This window comes from Phanerochaete carnosa, assembly GCF_000300595.1.
Source record: "Phanerochaete carnosa HHB-10118-sp unplaced genomic scaffold PHACAscaffold_4, whole genome shotgun sequence".
Classification (NCBI taxonomy): Eukaryota; Fungi; Basidiomycota; class Agaricomycetes; order Polyporales; family Phanerochaetaceae; genus Phanerochaete; species Phanerochaete carnosa.
In genome coordinates, this window is record NW_006767631.1 from 143,831 (window position 1) to 167,939 (window position 24,109).

Here is a 24,109-nt window from a genome sequence, read left to right on the forward strand (position 1 = left end):
CCGAGACAAGTCGGTGGTGATTATTCTCACATGCGATTAGAATGGTGATCAGGAAGAACGCGACTTTATCCAATATATTAATAAATCGGCACCTGAACATAGATAAAAATATGGTTTTTCAGGGAGTGATCTCCGAAAACGAGGACTGCACACCTGGATGATGGCGACACCATCGGGTAAGTGAATTGTTGGGGCTAGTGCTCAGCAGCATACACGGACTCACACCACTTTGGCCCTACTGGCAGAGCCTCTGCAATCGTGTTCAGAAGCATAAGCCACCGGACGCCCAGCAGCAGCAGTGACGTGGCCGTAAATTTCTTCTTCCACACCGCGGCGATTTCTTGGTCAAGTGTTATGACGAGCTCGTAGGCCACAAGGCCTGAAAAGGAAAACGATGAGCTGCGTATTATCAGGACTTGGTAATAACGCGACATACACAAGAGCGACCATGCCTCATAGTTCAATGTATGGCTGAATACATATAGCGGGTATCAGCATGCGCAGCAGAGCGAGAGTGTGAAGGAAAAAGAGAGAGCCCGTACAGCTCTTGTAGCTCTTGCACCAACTCTTCATTTGACGAAGCCATGACGTGTCGTGAGGTGGTAGGTACAGACGGGTCGGTTCACTGTGTGGAACTGGGAGCTATCGATATGTGTTGCAGCACGTACGTGCTTGGGCAGGTTTTGGCAAAAGAGAGAATTCTTGAGTCACCGCTCGGGACAATGTCTCATTCGCTTTTATCTTCTCCGAGTTATTGTATCATCCCATTGAGCCCGATAGACATGCCGAGATTGAGGTGCATCACTGGCAGAGCGGCAACTTTTCTCCGGCGCACAAGTCACTGCGGGTTATCGACCTAGAATGGGAGTCGCTCGCTGTTTGCAGCAGCGCTCGCAGCGTGCAGGCCACAGACGGAGCTGATGGGGAGTAGCAGCATCAGTGAAACTGTGGCGACCCTGAGACATCTGACATATGGTGAGCGGAGTGCTGCGGAGTGCCTGACAAGCTCGACCGGTGCTTAGGCCTTAGCTGGCCTTAGGCACACTTGTCCTTCCACGCATGCACAATTTCGCTGGAACACATTATGTTATGGGCAATGAAAACGGTATTGTCGGGCCCAGAGGCGCGCCATATCATTGGCTCACAACATGCGCTTTGAGCTTGAAGTGCAGGGTGACGCGGAGGTAAACCAGCTGGTCTCAGCCAAAATAACGGAAGTTGACCCAAATATCAGAGAGTCACATTCTGTGCTGTGTTGGTCCTATATCTCTCGATGTCGGCGTTGCGGCGTTTACAGCGGTACTTAGAACGATAGACACCCCCGGGCAGAATACAGCATACGGAGTTCGAAAACTCCGCAAGCGCTAGTGCGAACGAAGTGAGATGCGTCCGCTGAAGTGGTAATCCCGCCGTCACCGAGTCTGACCTCGTCTTGCGTTTCTCAATCACGCGTGTCGCACCCTCCTCATTTAGTGTCCATCGCTACAGTCTTGTAATTACCAAGGATTATAATACATCCGAGGTTCGCCAATATAATATTAATCGCCCGAAACCATTGGGACAAGCCCCGCAGCGAGCAGCACAAAGCCGGGCGGGTCAAATGCCTCAGGTGACGGCGGGATCACCACTTCAGCGGACGCATCTCACTTCGTTCGCACTAGCGCTTGCGGAGTTTTCGAACTCCGTATGCTGTAATTTGCCCGAGGGGTGTCTATCGTTCTAAGTACCGCTGTAACAGCGTTGGACGCCAGGTGTGCTCCTCGTACTCGTAAGTAGCTTGTGGAGTAATGTAAATCGGAAGCCACACGCTGCTGCGGAACAAAGCCGCGGATGCTCGCTCTACATTCGTCGATGCCCTGTTGTTCCCTGGAGTGACTATACGCAGATGGAAATCCTCTCGCAACCCGAGTGTCGATGGGAAGACCCCGGTCACCGGACTGATCACGTGCACTTATTCGATTTGGGGTCCCTTGGACTGCGTTTCTCACGCTCTTTCCGAAAGGCTTCATATCCTCCGTGCCGATGTTGGTACAACTGTCAGCTTGACTAGGTTCAAGGTGATCAAGATGAAATTGAACAAATAATAAACGTAGTTAAGTTATCTGATTAGAATTAATGTTACGCGTAGAGTCAGGTGCTGAATCCCATCGCAGAATTGACATCATACTACTCCCAGCATGGACTGTGCAGGGTTGCTGCACCACACCAACTCGTTTAACATCCGTCTCTACTGCCAACAGTCCGCCCGCGACAACTCTGCGAGTGACGGCTTGCACTGGCGTCACCAAAGCATCCGTTGCAAGCCATCTGGGTATTTTATGGTGTGCGCCCCTCACGAATTGCGCCTGTGCCGCGGGCCCACCGGGCGCTGCCTATCGTACGTCGACAGGCTCGACGACGGCCGTTGATGCTCGTCCTCGGACGGCGCCCTCGCAAACAGCCAGTCCCGCGATGCCATCGGAGTGTACACCTCCTCTCGGAGCGTAAGCGGAAACGCCTCCTCGTCGAGCAGCGCCAGCTCGAGCACGATGAAGCCCTCCTTCCACTTCTCGGTCTGCTCGGTCGCGCGCACGAACTTCCAGCCGAGCGGTCCGGCACACACAGCACAGGCAGCCTTCTGGATGCGGTAGGCACCCGAGTGCATGAGCATCACGGACGTTTTGGCGAGCACGACGTTGTCTCTGCGGGGGGGGGGGGATTCGAGTTTTGGGATCTGAAGGGCTCAGGGGCGCAGGGGGACGGGCGGGTTTGGACGTACGCTTCGGTGAAGAGTGCGGCTTTGCCGGTATCGCCTCGGAAGTCCTGTGATTGTGTTAGTTGGATGGATCAGAACACGAGAATGGACGACGCGGCGCACCCATGAGAGCACACTGGACCTGTGGGCTATACGCGCTCTGCAGCGCCGGCACGCGTACTCTGTCCTCATCGTTGACCCTCCCGGGCTGCGTATGTCAGGCAGGCTGCGGCGCTGCATGTTATCGGCCGGCATCTGGAGCCGAACTAGGTAGGCAGAAGGTGACTGTCTGCTGGGGCTTGCGTGCATGTGGCCTGCGACGGATAGCGGCTGGCGCATGACGGCGTGCATCTTCCGGAAGAGTGACGAGAGATATGGTGCGGCGCAAAGTAAAGGGGAAATACCACCAAATTAGAATAATATAGAACCGGCACCAGGGGAGAAGCGGGGAGAAATTGAGAGACGGAGGGCTCTCGGGGCCGTGGGATGTGGAATATATGAATCGGGGGACAGCGACGAAAGGTATCACCTTGCCACTTAAGCTTCATCTACGGGCCCCGTAGCGCGATAGATTGCCCCGATCAGATGGGAGCAAAATGATTGCACGATACATCGGTCGGTGCTAAACTCACAGCCTCATCTGATGCTGTGGTCTATCTCGTCGGCAAACGTGCTTCCCCTGTGTACAGCGGGCACCCTGGATATCTGCATGCGCGTGGGTAGCACCAACCTGACTTGTTACCGGAGTTACCTAGCTGCGCTGTGCGTGTTCAACGTCGAGACGTTTAGGGAGGTCAAGCTACCAACTACGACACTTGCCAAAACAGGCAGAATGATCATCATCAAAAGTGTTTCAGATTGCCGGTTACATTGCCTCCCGGCTCGATCTATCCTGATCTCGAGCTCCGACAAGTTAGAGTCACGAGAAAACAGATTTCAGAAAAGCGGAGCTGGACTGTTTTTAGAGCAGCGGTCGTGTTCTCTGACATGCAAAAACAGCGACCCACAGCACGTTTCACAGGAGCAGGAAGAGGACAGGCCATGCGTCGGATATCGAAGCGGGATGCTGCGGCATCCATCTTATCTTCCCTCACACAATGTCAATTCTGCCTGATCTACGCTCGTGCAGACTAATTCCCCAAACTGGCACAGTACTTGAACTGAATCGCGATTTTCGGCAGCAGTAAGAAGCGTATTGCAAGTTGGATATCTCTCTCACTTGATGAAGCCATCAACAATCTTTCTGGAGATGTGGCACCAAGTTTTCTGCGTGCGCTCGGTCCTCGATCGCTTCTCAGGCGTGTCATGCGGCGGCAGATGGAAGCTGGCTAAATTCCTCGTTGTCGCAGCTACGAACCGCGCCTTCTTTACAGTAGTCATGGGATTGCGGACATTTTAGACATGCTTGGGCAGATGAAGCCCTGCGGCGATGGCACCCCCTGCTACCAGGCTCGCAAGCCGAAGCGCGGCAGACCGGCACCTGCTCAACAACCGTCATCTCCCTGTGATAGATGATTTTGAATCATGAGGGTGAAATTCTTAGCTGTCAACTACATGTTCAAGCTTGTATCCGACGTGAACGAACGATGGGCATCCCTTGGGCTGACTCAATAACCCGCAGTCCCAAACGGGGGTTATTGCGAAGAACTAATGCTTCGCTGTATCAGGCGTGGAATATTTCAGATATTAGAGGATCCTTAAGTCAAATTGCGGGGGCATATCGGATAGCTTGTGAGCAGAGCTCAGAAAAAGCGGGTGCAAAGCTGGGTCCTGTGTTAGGTGGCTGAAATGTAGTCTAATCGTGTGATCCAAACCAGTGGGCGGAATATCAGGTGTCCAGAGATTCTAAAACCAGTTTTTTTGCTGTGCAAAACTCAGCATCTTTGGCCAGTAAATGCCGGGACGATGGCTATCCAACGGCCCCGCCGCTGAAACATCGCCCTCTAACACCTAACCCTAACCACGCCACCATCACTTTCAGCGCCTGTGCTCAAGGTCCGGTGACCGCAATATCGTTCCCGGATCCGACTCAAAGTTGTTTGACTTCCTCTCCGACATTCTACGCCATACTAATAAATCCCCAAAATGCCCTCACACCGCGCATTTACCAGCCATAATGTTGTTCTGCCCGGCCACCATCAGCCAGTGCCTGCCACCGTCATCGTAGATGTCTCAGCGGGCAAGATAACTAATGTCATCCAGGCCAGATCCACCAAGGACCAACTGCCAGACACAGATCTGATAGATGTAGGCGACCGGTTTATACTCCCTGGTCTCGTCGAGTAAGCGTGGCTCACATCATGTTCCAATCGCTAGCGCTCACTCCCGGCTCTACTGCCAGCGCACATGTCCATCTTAACGAGCCCGGTCGCACGGACTGGGAGGGGTTCTGGACGGGGACGCGTGCTGCAATCTCTGGCGGAGTGACTACCGTGGTCGACATGCCGCTCAACTCCATCCCGCCAACCACAACGGTCGACAATCTGGACACGAAACGGTCGGCGGCCCAAGGCCAGTGCTGGTGCGATGTGGGATTTTGGGGAGGTGTTATTCCTGGTAACCAGGTAATTATCCAGTTTGTGAGTTGACTGTCTGAGATGTTGGATGTGGCAGCGCACAGACCGACCTTAGGCCGCTCTTGAAAGCTGGTGTACGCGGCTTCAAGTGCTTCCTGATCGAGAGTGGAGTCGAGGTACGAAGGTCTGGTTCATGCTCAGGGCCCCGTTGAGATATGATTGTCTCTAGGAGTTCCCGTGTGTGAATGAGAATGACGTCGTACTTGCAATGGATCAGATCAAAGTACGCTTCGTCCGCTATTGCCCGGGACAGCGCCGGTCACTGAGTGTCTCTAGGATACCTCAACGGTCCTGTGCTTCCATGCCGAGCTTGAGAGACCTGACACCCACAAGTTCGATCTCCATGGCAAAAATCTGTCGTCGTACGATACCTTCCTGACATCGCGCCCCGAGCAGCTCGAGGTCGACGCCATCGAGCTCATCACCAGGCTGCACCAGCGCTACCCATCGTTGCGGCTACACATCGTTCACCTCTCCGCATCGTCTGCGCTGCCAATTGTAAGCGCAGCCAAGGCATCGGGCCTACCGCTCACGGTCGAGACATGTTTCCACTATCTGACGCTGACGGCGGAAGACATCCCCATGGGGCGACCCGAGTTCAAGTGCTGTCCTCCGATCCGTGAGGGGTCGAACCGTGAGATGCTGTGGGAGGCGCTGATGGACGGCACGATCGACTGTGTGGTGAGCGACCACAGCCCGTGCGTTTCCGAGCTGAAGAAGATGGACACGGGAGACTTGATGAGTGCGTGGGGTGGGATCAGCACGCTGGGGCTCGGGCTGAGTCTTCTGTGGACGGAGAGCCGGAGGCACGGGGTCAACATTGAGCAAATTGTCGATTGGCTGTGTGTGCAGACTGCGAAGCATGCGGGGCTGGAGAAGCGCAAAGGCCAGCTGGACGTCGGATATGATGGGGACATTGTCATCTGGGATCCTCAAGCGGAGTTCGAGGCACGTTGCATGATTCGTTGGCCGCGGGATTTGTGCTGATCTGTTCCTCAGGTCACGAAGGAGCTATTGAAGTTCAAGAACAAGCTTACGCCGTACGAGGGCCTGACTTTGAGTGGTCGAGTAGAGCAGACGTTCCTGCGCGGCCAGTTGGTGTACGACTGCAGCGCAGGCGGATTCGTTGGCGAGAATCCTGTCGGGCAATTGCTTTGACATCGGAAAAAATGTAATACCATGGGAGCTGTATTCATTTTAGACGGCGTGGATATCACCACCAGCCTGTCACTTCCTGCTCGGTTGCACTCATGCTTGACGATGCCATGCTTCTTAGGCATGTTGGTCAGTCGCAAAGAGTTAGGGACGAGATGGATGGTTGGTACGCTAGCTCTCTTAACAGAAGGTCGGATTCGCCAGTATCTGTCCATGCTTAGACCGTCTGCCACGGCTTGATAACGGCACCTGCCGCGACAACATAGAGTTGGCGCTGACTCTGGGCGGAAAGGGCTGGCCGCATCGGGGGCCCGAGACCAACAGATCAGGACGTGCGCGCTTCGTCGCCGAAAGCTCTGCCTTCGATTTCAATCTTTGGTCCACTGGCTGCTTTTAGCATCACGCAGCACCATCCTTTGGATATTTTTGCTCTACTGGACTGTAAGTCTCATGCTTTCTTTTCTCTCACTCTCCAGGATGCGGAAGGACGAAGGTAAGTTAGTGGGCGAGTCTTGTCTCTTCAACCCCTGACCACCGACTCGGAATGCTGACAAAATCTCCGTATCTTGTATCACTGCACAGACGCACACGTTTTTAATGCTGGGAATTATCTTTGACGTGGTGTACACATAAATCGTCAGACGATATGGCAGTGCTCAAATGTCGAATTTCACTGTCAGCATATGCGCTCATCTGAACGAGCTGAGCGGCATTACTTTAGAGGAGCGCCGTCTTCTGACCTGTCGCGGGGTACGCAAGTAAGTGCTCAATCTTGACACCGGCCACTCGCATTTAAGTTATGCGTGCCGGTAGTACTGGTCCGAAGCGGTGTTCTGGGGATATCTCGGCAACAGGTAACGATACCATTAACGAGGCGATTACGACCGCTGCTATCCGTGTCCGAGCACAGATCTACCGCGCGCTTCACGCACTTCGTTTTTGAGAGCAGCACCGAAGCTATCTCAAAAGTTCTGCTCTTGACACATGCCCGAAGCTACCAGACGTGGGTAATGGATGAGACGCCACGGAGTGTGGTACCTTTGGCTTGTTACCAAGACGGCACTATTGTGCTCATCCAATGCTGCCACACGTTTCGCATCTCTTCGCGTCACCCATGCTCTCGCTCGCACTTTTAGCCAAAGCATTGACCAGCCACGGCCCACGAAGGCGGAAGCTTGCTGGACGATACGGTCAACGGCATTGTAAGCAACCTCAGATCGTGCGTGGCAAAGCTGCCGAAAGCCGATATTAGGGATGTTATGGGCGCGTAGGGCGATGTCGGTGCGCTCAGATTCGAGATGTACTCCAGATGGTAAACCTGAAGCTCCACGCTTGCTGTCGGACAGGCTAGCGGCTGGCTCTACATCACGACCAGGAGAGCTGCGCGGTTCATAATAGGTCTAGGAGTGGAGGCGTGTTTGGCATCAACAAAGTGTCCGCCACGCCTATGGACGCAGATTCGAAACGATAACGTTCGTAGAGAACAACCTACATCATTCTTAATAGTGAATATCTGATGTCTTTAAAAGCAAACAACACGAAGCAAGGGATTGGAAATGGAGTGATACACGCCAGTGCACTATAAGGCCAACATGACTACCCATATCAAGCTCGGAGCAGCCTGCCCTCCGGAAAACGCAGCGATTCGCGACCGTCGCGGCTCAACAGGACACAGCCTGTTAACATGCCTATGATGAGCTATTATCCAAGGGTAGAATAGAGCCTGCCACGGACCTGGCTTCTGTCTAACCTCAAGGATTCGGTGGATCCTGGCACCGAATGATACCAGCCTCCCTTGGACCACTTCGGCGCATATATGATGGGTCAATATACTGCGCGAAACCCTCATTGAATTGATCTTCCGGCGATTCTGGTTGAGTGATATCGTCATCGTCATCTTGCGTGCGCTCCGACTGGCCGTGATCCAGAGGCTCGCCGATATTTCCGAGGAAATCGGAGGACGCTCGGAAAATTATAGAAGAGATCCGAGAGCGCGATTGCTCTGAGCTCCTTCCTCGGGCGGCGGGGTTGACCTGGCGAAGGTTCAGCATAAAGCGCTGGACCAGCAAAGGGGGCTGTAAAATGCTTGATCAGCACATGTGTTATCGGGCTGGAGGAAGTGTCACCATTGTTTGCAAAAAGGAATTCAAATAAATGCCCTGTGGAAGCAAAATCAGAATTTAGCAGAATACAGGCACGCTATGCCAATTACCTGCTCGAGAGTGCTTGAGTATGTCAGGAGTTGCAGGATGTTCATGACTAGAAGTACACTGAAAGCTATATATCAAGTGGCGTCATTGTGCGGTTCCATTACCTCTAGCTTACATGAAATAAATGGTACCTAAAGCGGTGTTGTCTGAGTTACCGTAAATTAGTGCCTAGGAGAGTTGAAGCAGAATGCATACCATCCCGAAGCATCACAGCCATGATAGACGACCCAAGCTTGAGTTGTCGCATCCTTTGAGTGTGCTTGACCGATTTGACCCATGTTAGAACGAGGACAATAACATCGGCAGCAATCACGCTGCCTCTCGTTAAGAAGAGCACTGGATGCCTGTTCGTCATGTTGCGAAGGCACGAAAGTAACCAAGACGCACACCTGAAGGGGGCTGGTCAGTGAACATCGGTGCTATGCTACAAGTCAACACGCACTCGTTGCTAAGCTTCTGTGGAATATCGATGAGGCCAACGCAGCCTGCCCCACCAGATTCCACCATATTTTGGTACACAAGCTTTATGCGTAGCCAACTGAACTATACAAACGTTAGTACAGACAACTGCGTGACTTGCAGGCGAAAGACGCACGATGTTTGTCCCGACTGGGACCGTCCCGAGTACCAATACGATCGTAGAAAAGAGGTACTTCATCTTTGACTCTTTCCAGAGTGCGTACACACGCAGTGAAGAGAACACTGTACGGAGGATCAGCCATAATATGTTCTAACAGGATTTGCTTACATGAGATCAAGATCATAAGTGCCATGTACACCAATGTGTTCAGCGCATAAAGTGGGTCGCACCTTGTGCCGGATGATGCAGCAGCTTATCAGAGGGTAGTCGACAAAATGGTATAGCGTACATCTGAGGAGTGATACAGTGATGCCAGCAAACACCTGAGTTGAATTCTCTGACTCACACCAGGATTGGCCCATGCCAGGCATGGGCTGCACGATGACCGAGTTTAGAAACATGAGCCATCGAGTGCTCAATAACAACAGCGAAGTGGCTGTTAATTTCTTTCTCCACACCAATTCGATTTCTTGATCGAGAGTTGTGACAAATTCGTACGCTGCGAGGCCTACAAGAGAAACTGGTGAGCCCGGCACTGTTGGAGTCTGGCAAAACCAGAACGGACATGCCATCGAGTACCCCTCATAGTTCACTGTCAGACTGTATACATACAGTGTTTATCAGCTGAGGAATGGTGATATGAGGAGAGGGTGTCTGTACGTTTCTCGAAATTTCTGCGCCAAGTCTTCGTTTGACTGAGCCATCTTGTCTGTAGTAAGTGAACGAGAATTCAGATGGGTCGGTACAGGATGCGGAGCAGCCAACGTACCTACGAGGTACTATATACCGTAGCACATATGTTCATCTGTGTATAGTATTGAAACCGGATCTTTGCTCGTCCAGGTGAAATTCGCTGTTGCCCGCCATCATTGGAGTAGAATGCAGATGTGGAGACAAACACTGCTGTGCGGGACGTTACACAGGATTTCATCTTGATCATGATATAATACCGTATGACCTTTATCACCAGATTCCTTCCGTCAGAATTCAGCTCTCGCTTTTGCAATATCAGGAAAGTGTCCAATCGTCTTGATGTCGCTTGCGCACCTTGAGTTTGGACAGATGTGCCTTGGGTACCTTAATCATGTTGATCAACCTCCGAGGACCAAGACAGGTCCCAGCATCGCCCAAGGCGAGCTAAGGCACGTCACCAAATGCAAGGCGCCTTCAACACTCCAAGGACGTTTTCCTGATGGCTAGAAATCCTTCAGAGCCGCTTCTACATGGTAAGAGCCAAACGGGGGTGGCAGTGAACATGCAAAGTGGAAGGCAATGCCGAGTAATGGATAGCAAGACAAAATCAGGAGACGCACAGCATAATGTACAGCGATAGCATCTCGAGACAGACGACTGCCCTGCCGGGATTAGCGACAATTTATGACAATATCTTATTCGACAACTGTCACCGTAAATACATGGGAATGCACGCGGTGAAAACAGTAAGACAGCTTCGTGCGCAAAGATGTAACTGTCAAAGACCAAGATGATGATAGCAGGGACCAACTGCTAGTATTTACAGATGGCTGATGCTGTGGATACCGCGTCAGATGACACTAGACTGGAAGACGACGAATCTATGGTGGCTTGGGAACCTCTATTGCATCTTGGAGGTAACGCTGGGAGACGCAAGAAGGATCTGGCCCTGTACTATTTCTAGACAGCATATTAACATAAGTCAAGATGAGACGAGGTCACTTACTGCCTGTTTAATATCATGGCAACCTCACCGTCGCGCATGCCAAGCCGAGTCTAGCATGAGTCAGTTGAAGCATGATTCCCATGCCACGGCGAGAAGTATGATGGGACGGGGTCATACATGATATATAGTGTTAACCTAATGTAATGGCCAGCGATGTCATGCATGCGTCGACGATAGCATCCGGTCGGTGGTTCCATTCTGTCCTCTACGGTATTCTAGAAGAGGCCGTGTCAAGGCTTCTGGGCAGTGTTACTAACCGAAAGCATTTGCCCGTCATGCGATTCGGCGACGCTCGCAACTGAGGCCACATTGTATGTGCTTTTCTGAATAACCTCATCGTTAAGCTCTTGTCTTCGTATAAGTACAACGTTGCCACATGTTCAGAGCTTGCTTACCGATGCATTTTTCCAACATCATCAACTCCATACTCACGTGTTCAGTTTTGATACTCTCGATGACTCTAGATTGTGTCGTCGTGATGCCTGAATGTGCTGACCGAGGGAAGCGGCAGACCGCGGTCATCCGGGTGATCTCCGGGCATTGTACCCGGGCCGAATATTGAGGTCCCGGATCAGGGCGGTCCTCGCATTGACGCCTGCAGCTTTGCTTTTGACTTCGTCCCATCCGGCGGCCTCTGAGCCGCTACGCGACATACACAGCACAGCGCGAATTGAACTGCGTACCGGAAGGGGCGATTGCACCTTTAAGTTGGGTAACAGTACTACCGGTCACGTCTCACGTTAATACCACAAGAGCGGTTGGAAACAAGATAGAACAACGAGAGAACAGTGGGACGACCGAGAGTGCAATTTTCATTGCAAATGGCCAAGGGAGCTGTAACACAAGTCGACTGTTGGTACCTCACCGCGAGCCCTCCGGACAATAACATCAGGTCGGTAGGAGACGGACTCATGAGCGCATGATCTATCCCATTGCGTCGTACTTACGACTAATATCTTTGCAGCGATGTGAGAAGAATCGAATCCCTGTCTTGTGCTGTGGTCCCTGACCGCTTGATAGAGCCAACAGCACACTGACCATCAAGCCCTCTGAAGTCAACTTTAGCCCGGGCGATGCTATGGATGATTCTATGATATATATGCTCCCGCGACCCACGACTCACGACTCGCGACGAGAACTTCGGGAACACGCGGGAAGAGCACACGCCGTCAGCCCAACGGCGCGAAGCAGCTGTTATGGCCGGAGATTCGTCAAATAATTTGTAGCTGCGCCAAAGATACCATACGATCCGTAGGTGAAGCTTAGGCCTCGGACGCAGAATCCCATCGGCTTCAAAGCGCGCGCTACGGTGTTCTCTCTCGTAATTTAGGGAGATCTAAATTTGCGAGGCATGCGGCAAGCACTGCGCCGATGACTCCCGAGAATAAATAAACAGTAGGAATCAGATCAAATTGTAGGCACAGGCCGAAACCGATGCAACGGACGGTGACAGATACTACCGTCCGTGGACTACGAGCGCCATTGTTCCACGGCCCGGTATCTGCAGAAACTCTCTTAGTGAACTTACCGGGCAGAATATGGCTGAATGAGCACCTGATCAAATGACTCCTAGAGCCCGGCCGGCTCACAATTCAATTTCCTTCCCTTCACTTGTGCCTTCAATAGAATGTGATGCTGGAACAAGGCTCACTCCGATCTGCTCGTTCCGACGCGCGAGAGATGAGCCCTCCAGCTGCAGAGAACCTTCTTCGAGCCCCACCGCTCGTTCTCCCGCCACATCTGAGTTGCTGTCGTCGTCGTCGTCGTCGTCGTCGTCGCCGTCATATTTTTGCACGCGCTCCGCCTGGCCGTGGTCCAGAGACTCTCCAATATTACCGAGGAAATCGGAGGGCAGCCTAAAATTCACTGAGCGGCTGGAGGAATGCTCATTTCCTGAGCTAATCTCATCGCTGGCATGGCTGAGCTGACGGAGGTTCAGCATGAAGCGCTGAACGAGCACCGGGGGCTGTAAACAAAGAAGCTTGATCAGCAAGTATCTCTCTAATCGAACCTGCTCACAGTATGATTACCATTGATTCGATAAAGCTCTCTGCATACAGCCCCTGGATTATCAAGATCAGAACTTTACGGTGAACTGGTACAGTCAGGCTAATCACATTTGTGGAGCTGCTCTGGAAGGTCAGAAGCTGATAGATATTCACGCCAAGGAGTGCACTAGAGTGACATGTATCAGCCGCTGGTTAGCCAGCATTACGGTGCAGAATCATAACCCTTAGCTTACACGAAGTAAATAGTGCCTGAACCAGCTTCCTATGAGCCGTTTCGTGCACGGGGGGACGTAAATGATGCACGTACCATCACGGAGCAGCACAGTTACAATGGACGGACCGAGCCTTAGTCGTCGCGTCTGTTGGAATTGCTTGTATGACCTGACCCACGTCAGGGCTAGGACAATGACATCGGAGGCAAGCAAGCTGCCTCTCGTAAGAATAATCACTGTAAACATGCATATAAAATCAGAATGTAGAGAGCCAATTCAAGCATAGCAGACATACACCTAAGGAAAGCTTTAGTTCAGAACAGAGTGACATCATAGGTCAACACATACTCGTTGTCGAGCTTCGGTGAAATGTTGTTGTATTCGATACATTGATTCCATTCGATGCCTGAGAAATCTTCGTATGCATACTTGGTACGTACCCAGCTGAACTGAATGAAGGACAATACGACAACTGTACTACTCGTGGGGGCAGAAAGATGACGCACTATATTTGTTCCAACTGGGACTGCTCCAAGCATAAATACGATGGCTGAGAAGACATATTTCATTCTTGACTCTTGACAAAGTGCGTAGGCGCGTAGAGCAGAGAAGACTGCATAAAATATCAGTGCGATTATGATTAAGCGTCGGTGTACTTACGTGAAACTAGAGTTGTGATTGCCAAGTACACTAGCGTGTTCAGTATGTAAAGCACGGCACACCTTGTAACAGATGCGGTGGCTAATCAACCACGATTTCATATATGGGCGAGGCATACGCCTAGGGGACTGAGCGTGAGGTATGTCTATCCTTGGCCGGCATAAATAGACTTACACCAGCCTGATCTTGAAGGAACCACCTGCGAGATTGGATCCAAAAGCATAAGCCATCGGATGCCCAGTAATAATAGCGAGGTAGCCGTGAACTTCTTTCTCCACACCACGGAGATTTCTTGGCCAAGTGTTATCACGAACTCGTAGGTTACGAGGCCTGAAATGAAGGCCGTTCAGCACAGTGCTCTCGGGGCTCCGCGACACCGTAATGTACATAGTATTGAGCACGAGACATAATCAAGTGCCTGCCTAAATACATGATGAGCGTCAGCGGCGGCGTATTCTAAGAAGAAGAGAGTGCATACAATTCTAGAAGTTGCTGCTTCACGTCTTCGTCTGACTGAGCCATGCTGCCCGTGGCGAGTTGGAAGATGTAAGGAGGACAATGCAGGGCAGCGAACTCACCTGATCGCAATTTATACTCCAACATCTATGCCTAGTTGCGAGATGGCATGATATTGAAACGCACCCTATTTGGCTCGCGGACGATCATACCGAAGATCACGCCCACCTAGTTTTGGAAGTATTGGGCGCATACCAGGTGCTGTCGCAGCGAAAACCTTCGCCGCCGTATCATTGGTAGAAGCAGCTCTGAAGAAGAACTACATCATGAAATGCACAGCATAGCGCGGATTGAACTGCATACCTGAACGGACGATTGTACCTTTGAGTATCACTTACGTCTCGTGTGATAGGCTGAATACTACAAGAACGGTTAGAAGCGAGATGAGAACGACGAAAGAATGGCCGGGGGTACGATATTCATGGCAAATGGCCAAGGGAGATGCGTCACACGTTGACTGTTGGTACCTGCAGACCTTTGATACCGCATGCCCACCCCCCCCCCCCCAGACAATAGCATCAAGAGAAGAACTTATGGGCGCATGATCGTTCCATACGACTATCTCTGCGACGATATGAGAAGAATTGAATTCCTGCTTTGACCGATAGCGTAATGCAAATTGTCTTGGGCTGTCCACTCGCCACTTGCGGTAAAGCCAATAACGAACTGATCGTCACGAGTGCCCTGAAATCAAATTCAGCCTGACGTTACGAATGATTCCGCGCAACTCACGAGTCATGACGAGAACTTCGACATCACGCAGGAAGAGTACGCGCTGTCGGCCCAACGGCGGCAAGGTCATCTTGAGCTCGTCGCTGCAGCATACGCGGTTGACGTAGGAGAGGGTTGAGCCTACTACCTGCAATGCCGACCCTTGTGTAACATGCCCAGGAAAGCGACGCACGCATGAACCAATAGCGCCTGTCGTTTTCGCCCAACCCGATCCGCCATGCTCCGCAGTGCGACAACCCGGCGAAATAGATCAGCACATCCTGAAACGATGCGGCTGAATCACGGAGAAGGATATGATCATTGCTTCATCCCAGCCAAATCTACGCAGCCCCCTGGCTAACGGTAACGTACTGGTAACGTACTTCGAGATATCGCCTATCGCTTCGGTGATCAGGCAAACAGATGCTACGGTATCCTTGTAAATATGCAGGGAAAGAGGATGAACACTGTGCAACAGTCTAATACCTCAGAGCTGCCATTTGCGATCTGCTTCAGACAGACGTTGATTGCGTTTAATGTATACGGCGCGCAACGTGAGAACCATGATAGCCCCAGCAAGAAGAAAAGCGGCATTTGTAAAATGTCCTGTCGGGTACCCAGGTGCTTCAGAATTCTTATAGATGTAGATACCTGGGGGTTGGTCAGTCCCCTAGAGCTAAAGAGTCTCCGATCCAGACATACCAACAATTTGACCCGCCTGTCCAATAGAGACATTCATCGGCACAGCAAGCGTGGTAGCACCAGTGCTTCGAAGGTTCGCAGTGAGCCAGCTGAGAAGAATGGGCTGGAGGGCAAACGAGAAAGGGACGGCCACGCATAGCAGCCCGTATCGAGCCTTGAAGGCGTGCGAAGACACTAGACCTACGCAGGCTCTAAGCTCAGCGACCACGCCGGATGAAGAGTACCATCCGCTTACCTTGCATGAGGAAACATATGCCTGAGATAACGAAACATGCGAAGACCGTCCACGAGCGCATGCTCCGTTTGTCTGCCTGCCAAGCGACGACAAGACCAACGACAAACGCAATGGCATACGGAGGGACAGTGAAGAGCTGCGCCGCAAGACCTTCGTATCCGAGGCCCGACACGATAGTCGGAGTGAAGAGCGAGATGCTCGAAAATGGCACTGCGAACGAAATGCACAGTGCGTGGTGTAGATAGAGCCGCCAATCCACTAGTGTCGCCTTCGCTTCGGCCCACGTCAACTTTTCGTGGCCAAGTGATGCAACACCTTTGATTCGCTCAGTGGCAAGAGCGCGTTCCTCCGCTGAAAGCCACTCGCTGGCCTCGGGAAAGTCGGGATAGAAGAAATAGACCAGAATTGCGCATAAACAGGAAGGGATCCCTTCGAAGATGAAAAGCCAGCGCCACCCTTGTAGGCCACGTATACCGTCCATGTGTCCAATACCGAAGGCAATCGCCCCGCCGAAAGCACCCGCTGTGAGTAAAGTCTGCAAATCAGTGGCGTTTCACCTTGGTTTGAAATCTTACCTAGCGTCGCGCAGCCCGCAATGAACGCCGCTCTGAGGCCTCTCTCATCTTGCTTGTACCAGAACGTGAGGCAGTATATGATACCAGGAAACAGCCCCGCTTCGAAAGCTCCCTGAAGAAAACGGATGACGACGAGCGCGGCAAAGTTCTCTACGGCACCCAGGACCATCGTCATGAGTCCCCAACCTACCATCAGGCACGCAATCCTACAAGCACTTAGTGAGGATGCTCAACGCAAAGCGAAGGACGTACCAACGACTCGGGCGAAACCTGTGCAACATGTAGTTTGAAGGCACATCGAACAGCGAGTAAGCAATGATGAACACCAGAAGCGCAGTCAGGTATTGCTGATTAGAGATCCGAATTGTTTCCGCCAGTGAATCGCCCGCTGTGCTATTGAGGATCCTTGCGTTTCCCTGTGCCACTTCAGTCAGGGCTGTCACGAAGATTCGCGAACAACTCACTATATCTGTGCGATCCAAGAAGCAGAGCAAGTAGATGAACATCGATGCCGGCAAAAGCCGCATGTCTATCCTTCGCACGATTCTGAGAAGATGATTTAGTATAGGTTAGCAGGAAAGGCGTATGCACCACACCTCAGCTCAGCTTTTGGATCGACGCTGCAGGCTCTCACATCCTCGACCGACCTCTCCGTAATCGAAAATTTCTCAGCGTCTGACACACCAGACTCGGCGCACAGGATATCCTATAAGACAAGAAACTCAGCAGGTGGTAAGAACAGTGTCTGAATCGACAGACCTTGTCCATGATGATAGATATCAACGCGCTGAACTGACCGTACCTCAGCTCAGTTGGCTTATATACAAGCAACACCACGCGCGGGGTTTGACTTTAAGGCGTTTCTCTGACTGTGTAAGCGAGCCCTTGTGACCAGAGATGTTGTGAGCTTCGACGCATGTCCGTGGCTTCTTTCGTTCCATAGGCTGAAGCCCTGAGCATATCTCAAGCCGTGTGGGTGCGACCACCAATGCAAAAGGCCGATAGTCCTACTTCACAAAGGTGCAATCGCGTGATATCGTGAACATGAAATCGTCTGGAGCACAATTATAGCTGCCGATTCTGTTCACCGAGAAGTACCTACCTATCCCATTTACGAAGCAGTATCCAACGCAATGGTCTAGGTACGAGTTTTGTGCTGAACGTTCGAGGAAATATGATATTGGCTCGAGAAGACGGAGAAGATGCCTTGGAGCGTGCGGTGTGCGGAACTTGAGACGAGAAGCGGGCTCAAGAATGAGTTTGCGGTGAGGTTCGTGCGCGGGACGTACTGGTAGCACAAAAGCCTAGCTGTCAGAAGTGATTTGCGTAGCCGTTCCATAAGCTGTTTGTAATTGATTCAGCTTCATGCAGCTATGCGAATGCTACGATGAAACTAATCTGTACAGGGATATCTTGGGTAGTATCGAGCTCACAAGCTTCCGCGGCGAAAACTCACGGTACAAGCTGCAGCCTTTGGCTGCTATATCCTTCGTCGAGGACAAGTGGTATACAGCATTCTAGGTAAGGTTAGAACGATCCCTTCCGTGCACAGTGAATATCAGTCGCACCTTTTATCCTTCACATCCTCCGCATTCGACCCCGCATTTCTGGAACCAACACGTCCCACAACGCGCCGAAGACGATTAAAGAGTATTTTGTCGGTACCCAGCGAGTGAGCCGGGCGAGAAGAGCACCGCTTAATGACATGAATGAGCAGCTCGCCTGGACCAAGCTGGGCAGACTGACGGCAGAGGGGATGCGACGATAACGATGGCGTTCACAGGACAGTAGCCAGGCGTGATTTTCGAGCGGCCGGATGGTCTGCGCGAAGGCGCGCCCTCCGTCTCTATGACCCTAGTCTGGCCAGTTCGAGGAAGATGCTGCGGTGTGGCATTACAACATTGCCGTACCTCATAACACAGGTGATAAATAAGCCTCGAAATTTAGAGCGGCATGCACAGGAGGGAAAACCAAAGTCGTGGGCAAAAATCAGAGTGTGTTGCAAGAGGTCAACTTGCGTAAAGCGCGCTACCGTGTACCTTCCTGCTGGCCACCATCCTCACCGCTGCCAGGACTCCGAACCTGCCCTAGATGTCTAACCAGATCTCCATCGCGCAATTTTTAGATGATTAGTGTCTGCTCAACACCACCTTTCTTTAGCGGCGAGATATAGGCGTACCGCCCACGAGAATAGCATCGGGCTGAAAGTGAACTGCTCGAGTCTCAAGATGCTCCTCCACAACACTGCTGTTGGCTTGTCTAGAAACACTGGAGATAGAGAAGTTAAGGTTGAGCTGCGCCTTTTGGTACGTGCCGACTGCCTAAATTTGTCTCGTGCGTTCGTCACCCTGGCCCTCAGCTGGAGCGCAAGCGTCCAGTGAAACTATCGTACTGCACCACCCAACGCCGCTCAGCTTCTTCAATACCTGTCGCCGACCCGAGGCCTCTGTGTCCACTGGACCAACTCCCTGCCCCGGGCCTGTCAAGCTTGGCTGTCGGCGAACCACAGCAAGCAGGATGGCGAAGCCATCAGGTCCCCGCTCGTCTCTGATTGGATTGAAAGTCTAGGTGCAAGCCATGCGCGACGACAGCTCGGTAACCGTGAGCAGTCCACTACTGTTTTCATGTGCGGATCGCGAGTCAATGCCTGGAGGCTATTCTGTGGAGGCGAAGACCCACAGAGCGAATGAAGAGAAGCGCGAATTGGGCAGCAGGGCCCTACCCACGAAACCGAGTTCGGCCAGTTGCACAATTGGGGAGGCTGCGGAAACAGAACCTTCATTCGCTTTGCGCTACAATCCTCCACGGTGTTGGTTTACGCCATGCTCGCGCCCGTCTTCGCCTCGCCTACACTACTGGCAGTCCATGACGAGCGATCTGGATTCGGCCCGACAGGACTTGCAAGCGCATACAATTTCTCTTTTGCAAGAACGGTAGTCTTGAACAGCTTATCTCAGGACGCTCTGTGACCCACCGAGCTGGTGGTCGTCCTTCCCGGTTTTATTGGGTATGGCCATTCTGCGTCTTTGTCGCAATTTCATGCTCATGGACCATTGTGCTGCCGCCCACAGGTACCTGGAAACGCTTCTGGTCCGGCACGCAGACTGTAACGTCTTATGCATTAACGTAACTTGATTCCGCGGACCCCCCGGCATGCAGGATCGGTTTTGTCACGGACTCTTCTCGAGGCCCGAGGCTATCTACTTCATTTTAATCGCGGGACACTTTTCCTTACCCGTCACGTCTTCGCATTCCGCACACGTTGATTGGGTCGTCGCTAATATCTGGAAATGTGCAATGACTTGGTCCCGTAGTACTCGCAGATAGCGTGTCGCCCTGGACAATAAATGATTGATATTGTTCCGACTGAACATGCGCGGCGGGGCACTACTACGATATTACCACATGGATGCTGGAGTATCATAGTGCAGGAACGACTATCTTCTTTACAGGTGGGATTAACCCGCCTGCCAGGGTATACAGTCATGAATAACTGTCGTGCTGTGGTGGCTCGGCCCACAATACGACGCCCACTGAGCTATCTCACAGTAGGATAAGGCTAGATACATCCCTGGCTGTCAAGCCTCAAAGACCCACCAGAGCGTTGGAATGACACTAGCCCCCGTTTGTTCGTCCCGACGGGTGGGCGGCATGACCCGTGTGCTGTGCGAATCCATCCTCGAATTGAAATATTGTAAAGAAGACCGTGAAGCGAGAACGCCTCGCTGGCAGAGCGTCCTTGTGAATATCCTGCACAATAGAGTTCACGTTAAGCATGATAGCAGCTCCACATTCACCCCGAGAGCGGTGTATACTCAAAGATCATCGTGGCGTTTAGATTGGCCACAGTCACAAAGATTTCATCGTGGAAGGCCGGGAGATGGATGTCAGTGCTCGACCCTGGCTGAAAGATTTTGGAGATGATATGAATAACACAGTAGATAGTGTTCGATGGCGAGTGAACAGTCCGATGGTAATCTTAGCATCGCTGGGAAAATGTGGAAGGATCTGGCCTTATATCAGATGCTCTTGAGATGCATATGCAAACCCAAAACAAGATCGAATCACTGGCCGACCAGCAGAGTTGTAGCAAGCTAATCTTCACACGGAACCGCCTAGTAACAATAAGCCAGGTTCTGCGGTGAAGGTAAGCATTGCTCCCACCCCGCGATAACAAAAAAATTGACGGAGCAACATGCCACGGGAAGAGTACACAAAATCGGCTCTTACGAAGTTTAGAATGTAGTACAGACTGAAGTTCCAGCTTATGCAGGAGAAGGGCGGAAATTTGGCCTATAGTCCACCACTTTACTATGCGTCAAGTGGTAGCCAAAACAGTACGCTTGAGTCTGAGTGAGTAAGCAAACACATCACATGCATGACTGGCAAACTTACCTCAATATCAATAGCCTTTGGTTCTGCGGGTCACAGACCAGAAGCGTACGAATTTTGCCTTGCACCAGAGAAGATAGCGCGGCACGGCGGCGGCGAGCGCCGCCGCCGCACTTCCGTTTGCGAAAGCCCGCTATAGATGCTTATGTCATCCCGCCTCCTAGACAGCGCTGGTGCGCGCAAGCCTCGAACTTTATAGGTAGCAAACGATCAGAATACCCACAAAGGTGCATATGTATATATATATCACTCTCCCAGACCGTCATGCAGTAGAGGCTGCCTGCCTTCTTGTCCTATAAGCCCTTACGCTAACCGTCATCTTAACTGGAGCGAACAGTTCTTGCAGACAGTGTTTGGGGAGGGGGCATGCTGTCATCGAATTCATGATTCTTCATATACGCACAATATTACAGGATTCTCCGATATGAGTCCTAGACATCGAACTGCAAGTCGACAACAACCTTCTCCCCGCTAACCTTGTTCTTCCTCAACAGCTCCAACCCCGTGTTTACGCGATCTAGCACGCTGCCCTCGTTCAATAACCGAATGGGGTTCGGCCGTATCTCACCGCGCTCGAGAAGCCGCGGGAGAATGACAGGAATAATGTTTTCGCGCGAGAAGGCGTCGCCGTGCAGTTGGAAGGTAAAGATCGGGAGGAGCTGCACGTCCTTGCCAGCGAACAGCGCATCGAGCCAGGGCGGGAACGTGAAGTGCATCGCGCTATCGGGCGCGTTCGTCACGCTGTCGCCATCCTTGAATGGCGCGAGGATCGCGAGCCGCGTTGCGGGCGTGTCTGCTGCAGTGCCGGACGGCGCGAGGATTTCGCTAAGCAGCGTCAGGCTCGAGCGTGCAGCGATAGGGTCGACCGCGACTGCGAAGCGCCCGTACGCGGTGCTGCCGGCAGCAGCGCGAATCTGCGAGACGACGTCCGGTGCGCGGTAGTCGAAGGTCTGAGTAGCGCCAAGCGTGCGCAGGAAGGTATGATGGTGGCTTGACGCGACAGCAAAGATGTTCGTGAAGCCTGCAATGCGCAGAGCCTGAACGAGGAACTGGCCAGAGGACGAGCCCGCGCCGTAGACAAGGGCAGGTGCGGAAAGGTCCACAGCGGTGCGTTCAGGGATCGCGGAAGACGGAACTAGGGACGGAGGCACTGGTAGTGCGAGATTGGGACTACCGAAAACGGTGTATATGGCAGTGGTGTAGTTGTCCGTAATGGATGCTGCTTCGTGCAGCTGAACCGATTCTGGGACCTGTGAAGATGATTAATTTGACTGCACTTGAACGCAGGGCCGGTCTGACTGACCTTCGCGACATGGACCCGCGGCACAAGTGTATACTCTTGAGCAGCTTTGTTCTTCGTCTCAGGGAAGTTGTATGCAGTAACCTAGTCAGAATTAGGACGACACATCCTGCGCCGAGCAGATGTTGAACGTACCCTATCCCCTTCCTTCAAGTCCTTCACGTTCGATCCGACGGCCTTCACATATCCCGCACTAGCAAACCCGACCACACGCGGGAAGTCGTTCACGGACAGCGCGAAACCTGCATCGAGTTGATATTCGTCGAAAGGGATAAGTGCAGCGTAGCGTACATGCACTAGCACTTCGTCGGGCTCAGGAGCTGGGGTAGGCAAGTCGATGACCTGCAGCGACCCAATGGCAGTGATAGCGACAGCACGGTGGGTGGACATGGCGAGTAGTGCAGATGATCAATTTAGTGAGATTAGGTCATCTTGTCTTTAAGCCACGGTGCGCTGCAGATGGGACATTCATTGGTCAGCACCAGCGAAACAGAAGGTGCCACACTCTCGCGTCATTCGTTGCAACTTCCACCGAGAGAATAAACCCGTTTGGAAGTCTTAGGAATTGGCTTCAAAGGGAACATACGGACTTTTCGGTGAGTGACTTCACACGGTCCTCAATGTTTCAACGGAACGACAGGGTGTAGTGGATGGCCGAGAGTTGTACAGGCTTCGAGAGCGCAGGTCGGCTATGGCGGTGCGCATATGCTGGGAAAACGACTTACACACTAGTTCCGTACGTAATCGAGGCTTCCTCTCTCTCGACTTGGTTGCAAGGCTCCGCGTGTGCCAGATGGTGAAGTTGAAGCTTGAGCTTGAGAACTCGGTCTTCAAAAGACGTGACATTCCAGATCACTGTCCTCCACTAATGGCGGTAGCATAGGCTGAAGATCGTGGACGACAAGGATTGAGCACAGCTGGACAAGGGATCGATGCCAAGAGATCCTGGTGAATAGGTAAAAGTTGAGGTCAAGGCGCCTTCGAAGCGCGCTTCCATGCTCTCTTCTTAACCACCACGACTCTCGTCCGCCACCTGCTACGGACATCTACACGTCTCTGTCAGGAAAGTTGGTTGCTACCAGCTTATAGACCGACATGTGTGCTGTGACTGTTGGGCACGTCGACACGATGTACTACGCGTTTCGCGCCGGAAGTACTTGGGACTGGTATGTGCTTTATCGGATGCTCATGCACATGCTTTGTATGCCCATGATATTTTCGTCAACAGTGTGTCTCGCGCCTCCATGAAGAGGTGGGGTACGAACGGACGGACACCATCTAGTCAAGCTTCTGCAGAGCTTCGCACAAAGAAGCCTGAGATCTACCTAGCGGACTACTTGTGCAAGGAATCATCGTGGGGCCCGTGCGCCGAGAGAGGGTTTGAGCTCTGGGACTACCGGCGTACAACGGACTTTCGAACTTCTCGTCGTCGGGATCGGTGCGGAAGGCTTCGGGCCTCTGACGCAGATTACGACTTCCTCGGCACATCTCCAACATACCCGTGTCGGTCACTAGGGATCCCTATTTGAAGTAGATGGGGCAGAATTACAGCCTTCCGGGGGAAAGTGGTACCGATGTGCGATACAAACATCGAGCAGACGAAAGGCGAAGCGGACGTACGTGATGTCGGGCGCCTCCCAGTGACGATCGGTGTTTTTGTCTGGCCAACCTATACCGCTGACAGGCACCTACAGCCAAAAGATGCAGTTTGGGTGTTGGCAAGCCTGTTCATTATCTCGTTCATGACAAGCACCGCTGCCAGCCCACCCTTCAGCCGACACGAACACGCGACCGCGTAGAGGTACAAAGCGCAAGGCACAGACCCAGCAATACCGACCTAGTG

The 24,109-nt window shown here is 52.3% G+C and overlaps 7 protein-coding genes across 7 annotated transcripts; 2 read left to right on the plus strand and 5 right to left on the minus strand.

The window, feature by feature from the left end:
- Nucleotides 1-2,332: 2,332 nt before the first annotated feature.
- Nucleotides 2,333-3,133, minus strand: PHACADRAFT_140913 (uncharacterized protein; the record flags this gene model as incomplete). Its single annotated transcript, XM_007394070.1, has 3 exons — nt 2,858-3,133; nt 2,759-2,802; nt 2,333-2,681 (listed from the first exon to the last, which is right to left on the minus strand). Exons 1-3 carry the CDS (start codon nt 3,083-3,085, stop codon nt 2,333-2,335), a joined length of 621 nt encoding a protein of 206 aa, XP_007394132.1. The 5' UTR covers nt 3,086-3,133.
- A 1,686-nt stretch (nt 3,134-4,819) lies between these two features.
- On the plus strand, nt 4,820-6,468 carry PHACADRAFT_159854 (uncharacterized protein; the record flags this gene model as incomplete). Its single annotated transcript, XM_007394071.1, has 6 exons — nt 4,820-5,016; nt 5,076-5,298; nt 5,355-5,426; nt 5,480-5,533; nt 5,587-6,258; nt 6,310-6,468. The coding sequence occupies 6 exons, from the start codon at nt 4,820-4,822 to the stop codon at nt 6,466-6,468; spliced, it is 1,377 nt and encodes a 458-aa protein (XP_007394133.1).
- Nucleotides 6,469-8,216: 1,748 nt separating this feature from the next.
- Nucleotides 8,217-9,333, minus strand: PHACADRAFT_193899 (uncharacterized protein; the record flags this gene model as incomplete). Its single annotated transcript, XM_007394072.1, has 7 exons — nt 8,217-8,540; nt 8,592-8,624; nt 8,678-8,735; nt 8,791-8,821; nt 8,871-9,064; nt 9,118-9,218; nt 9,271-9,333. 7 exons carry the CDS (start codon nt 9,331-9,333, stop codon nt 8,217-8,219), a joined length of 804 nt encoding a protein of 267 aa, XP_007394134.1.
- Nucleotides 9,334-12,450: 3,117 nt separating this feature from the next.
- On the minus strand, nt 12,451-13,506 carry PHACADRAFT_207561 (uncharacterized protein; the record flags this gene model as incomplete). The annotated part of the gene is made up of 6 exons (XM_007394073.1): nt 12,451-12,920; nt 12,985-13,017; nt 13,072-13,129; nt 13,197-13,212; nt 13,271-13,411; nt 13,473-13,506. 6 exons carry the CDS (start codon nt 13,504-13,506, stop codon nt 12,540-12,542), a joined length of 663 nt encoding a protein of 220 aa, XP_007394135.1. The 3' UTR covers nt 12,451-12,539.
- Nucleotides 13,507-15,549: 2,043 nt separating this feature from the next.
- PHACADRAFT_193901 (uncharacterized protein) lies at nt 15,550-17,342 on the minus strand (the record flags this gene model as incomplete). The annotated part of the gene is made up of 8 exons (XM_007394074.1): nt 15,550-15,713; nt 15,765-15,944; nt 16,000-16,521; nt 16,575-16,780; nt 16,827-16,990; nt 17,039-17,120; nt 17,171-17,280; nt 17,334-17,342. The coding sequence occupies 8 exons, from the start codon at nt 17,340-17,342 to the stop codon at nt 15,550-15,552; spliced, it is 1,437 nt and encodes a 478-aa protein (XP_007394136.1).
- A 1,277-nt stretch (nt 17,343-18,619) lies between these two features.
- On the plus strand, nt 18,620-19,585 carry PHACADRAFT_253323 (uncharacterized protein). The gene has a single exon (XM_007394075.1). The coding sequence runs from the start codon at nt 19,152-19,154 to the stop codon at nt 19,509-19,511; it is 360 nt and encodes a 119-aa protein (XP_007394137.1). The 5' UTR covers nt 18,620-19,151; the 3' UTR covers nt 19,512-19,585.
- Nucleotides 19,586-21,118: 1,533 nt separating this feature from the next.
- PHACADRAFT_140921 (uncharacterized protein) lies at nt 21,119-22,810 on the minus strand. Its single transcript, XM_007394076.1, has 3 exons — nt 22,402-22,810; nt 22,270-22,350; nt 21,119-22,216 (listed from the first exon to the last, which is right to left on the minus strand). The coding sequence occupies exons 1-3, from the start codon at nt 22,654-22,656 to the stop codon at nt 21,398-21,400; spliced, it is 1,155 nt and encodes a 384-aa protein (XP_007394138.1). The 5' UTR covers nt 22,657-22,810; the 3' UTR covers nt 21,119-21,397.
- Between the last annotated feature and the right edge of the window lie 1,299 nt (nt 22,811-24,109).

Coding starts and splice junctions, on each gene's coding strand:
- PHACADRAFT_253323 (XM_007394075.1), top strand. CDS start 19,152: ATGCGCGACGACAGCTCGGTAACCGTGAGCAGTCCACTACTGTTTTCA.
- PHACADRAFT_140921 (XM_007394076.1), bottom strand. CDS start 22,656: ATGTCCACCCACCGTGCTGTCGCTATCACTGCCATTGGGTCGCTGCAG. Junction 22,351..22,401: donor ACTTGAAGGAAGGGGATAGG/GTACGTTCAACA, acceptor AATTCTGACTAG/GTTACTGCATACAACTTCCC. Junction 22,217..22,269: donor CGCGGGTCCATGTCGCGAAG/GTCAGTCAGACC, acceptor TCATCTTCACAG/GTCCCAGAATCGGTTCAGCT.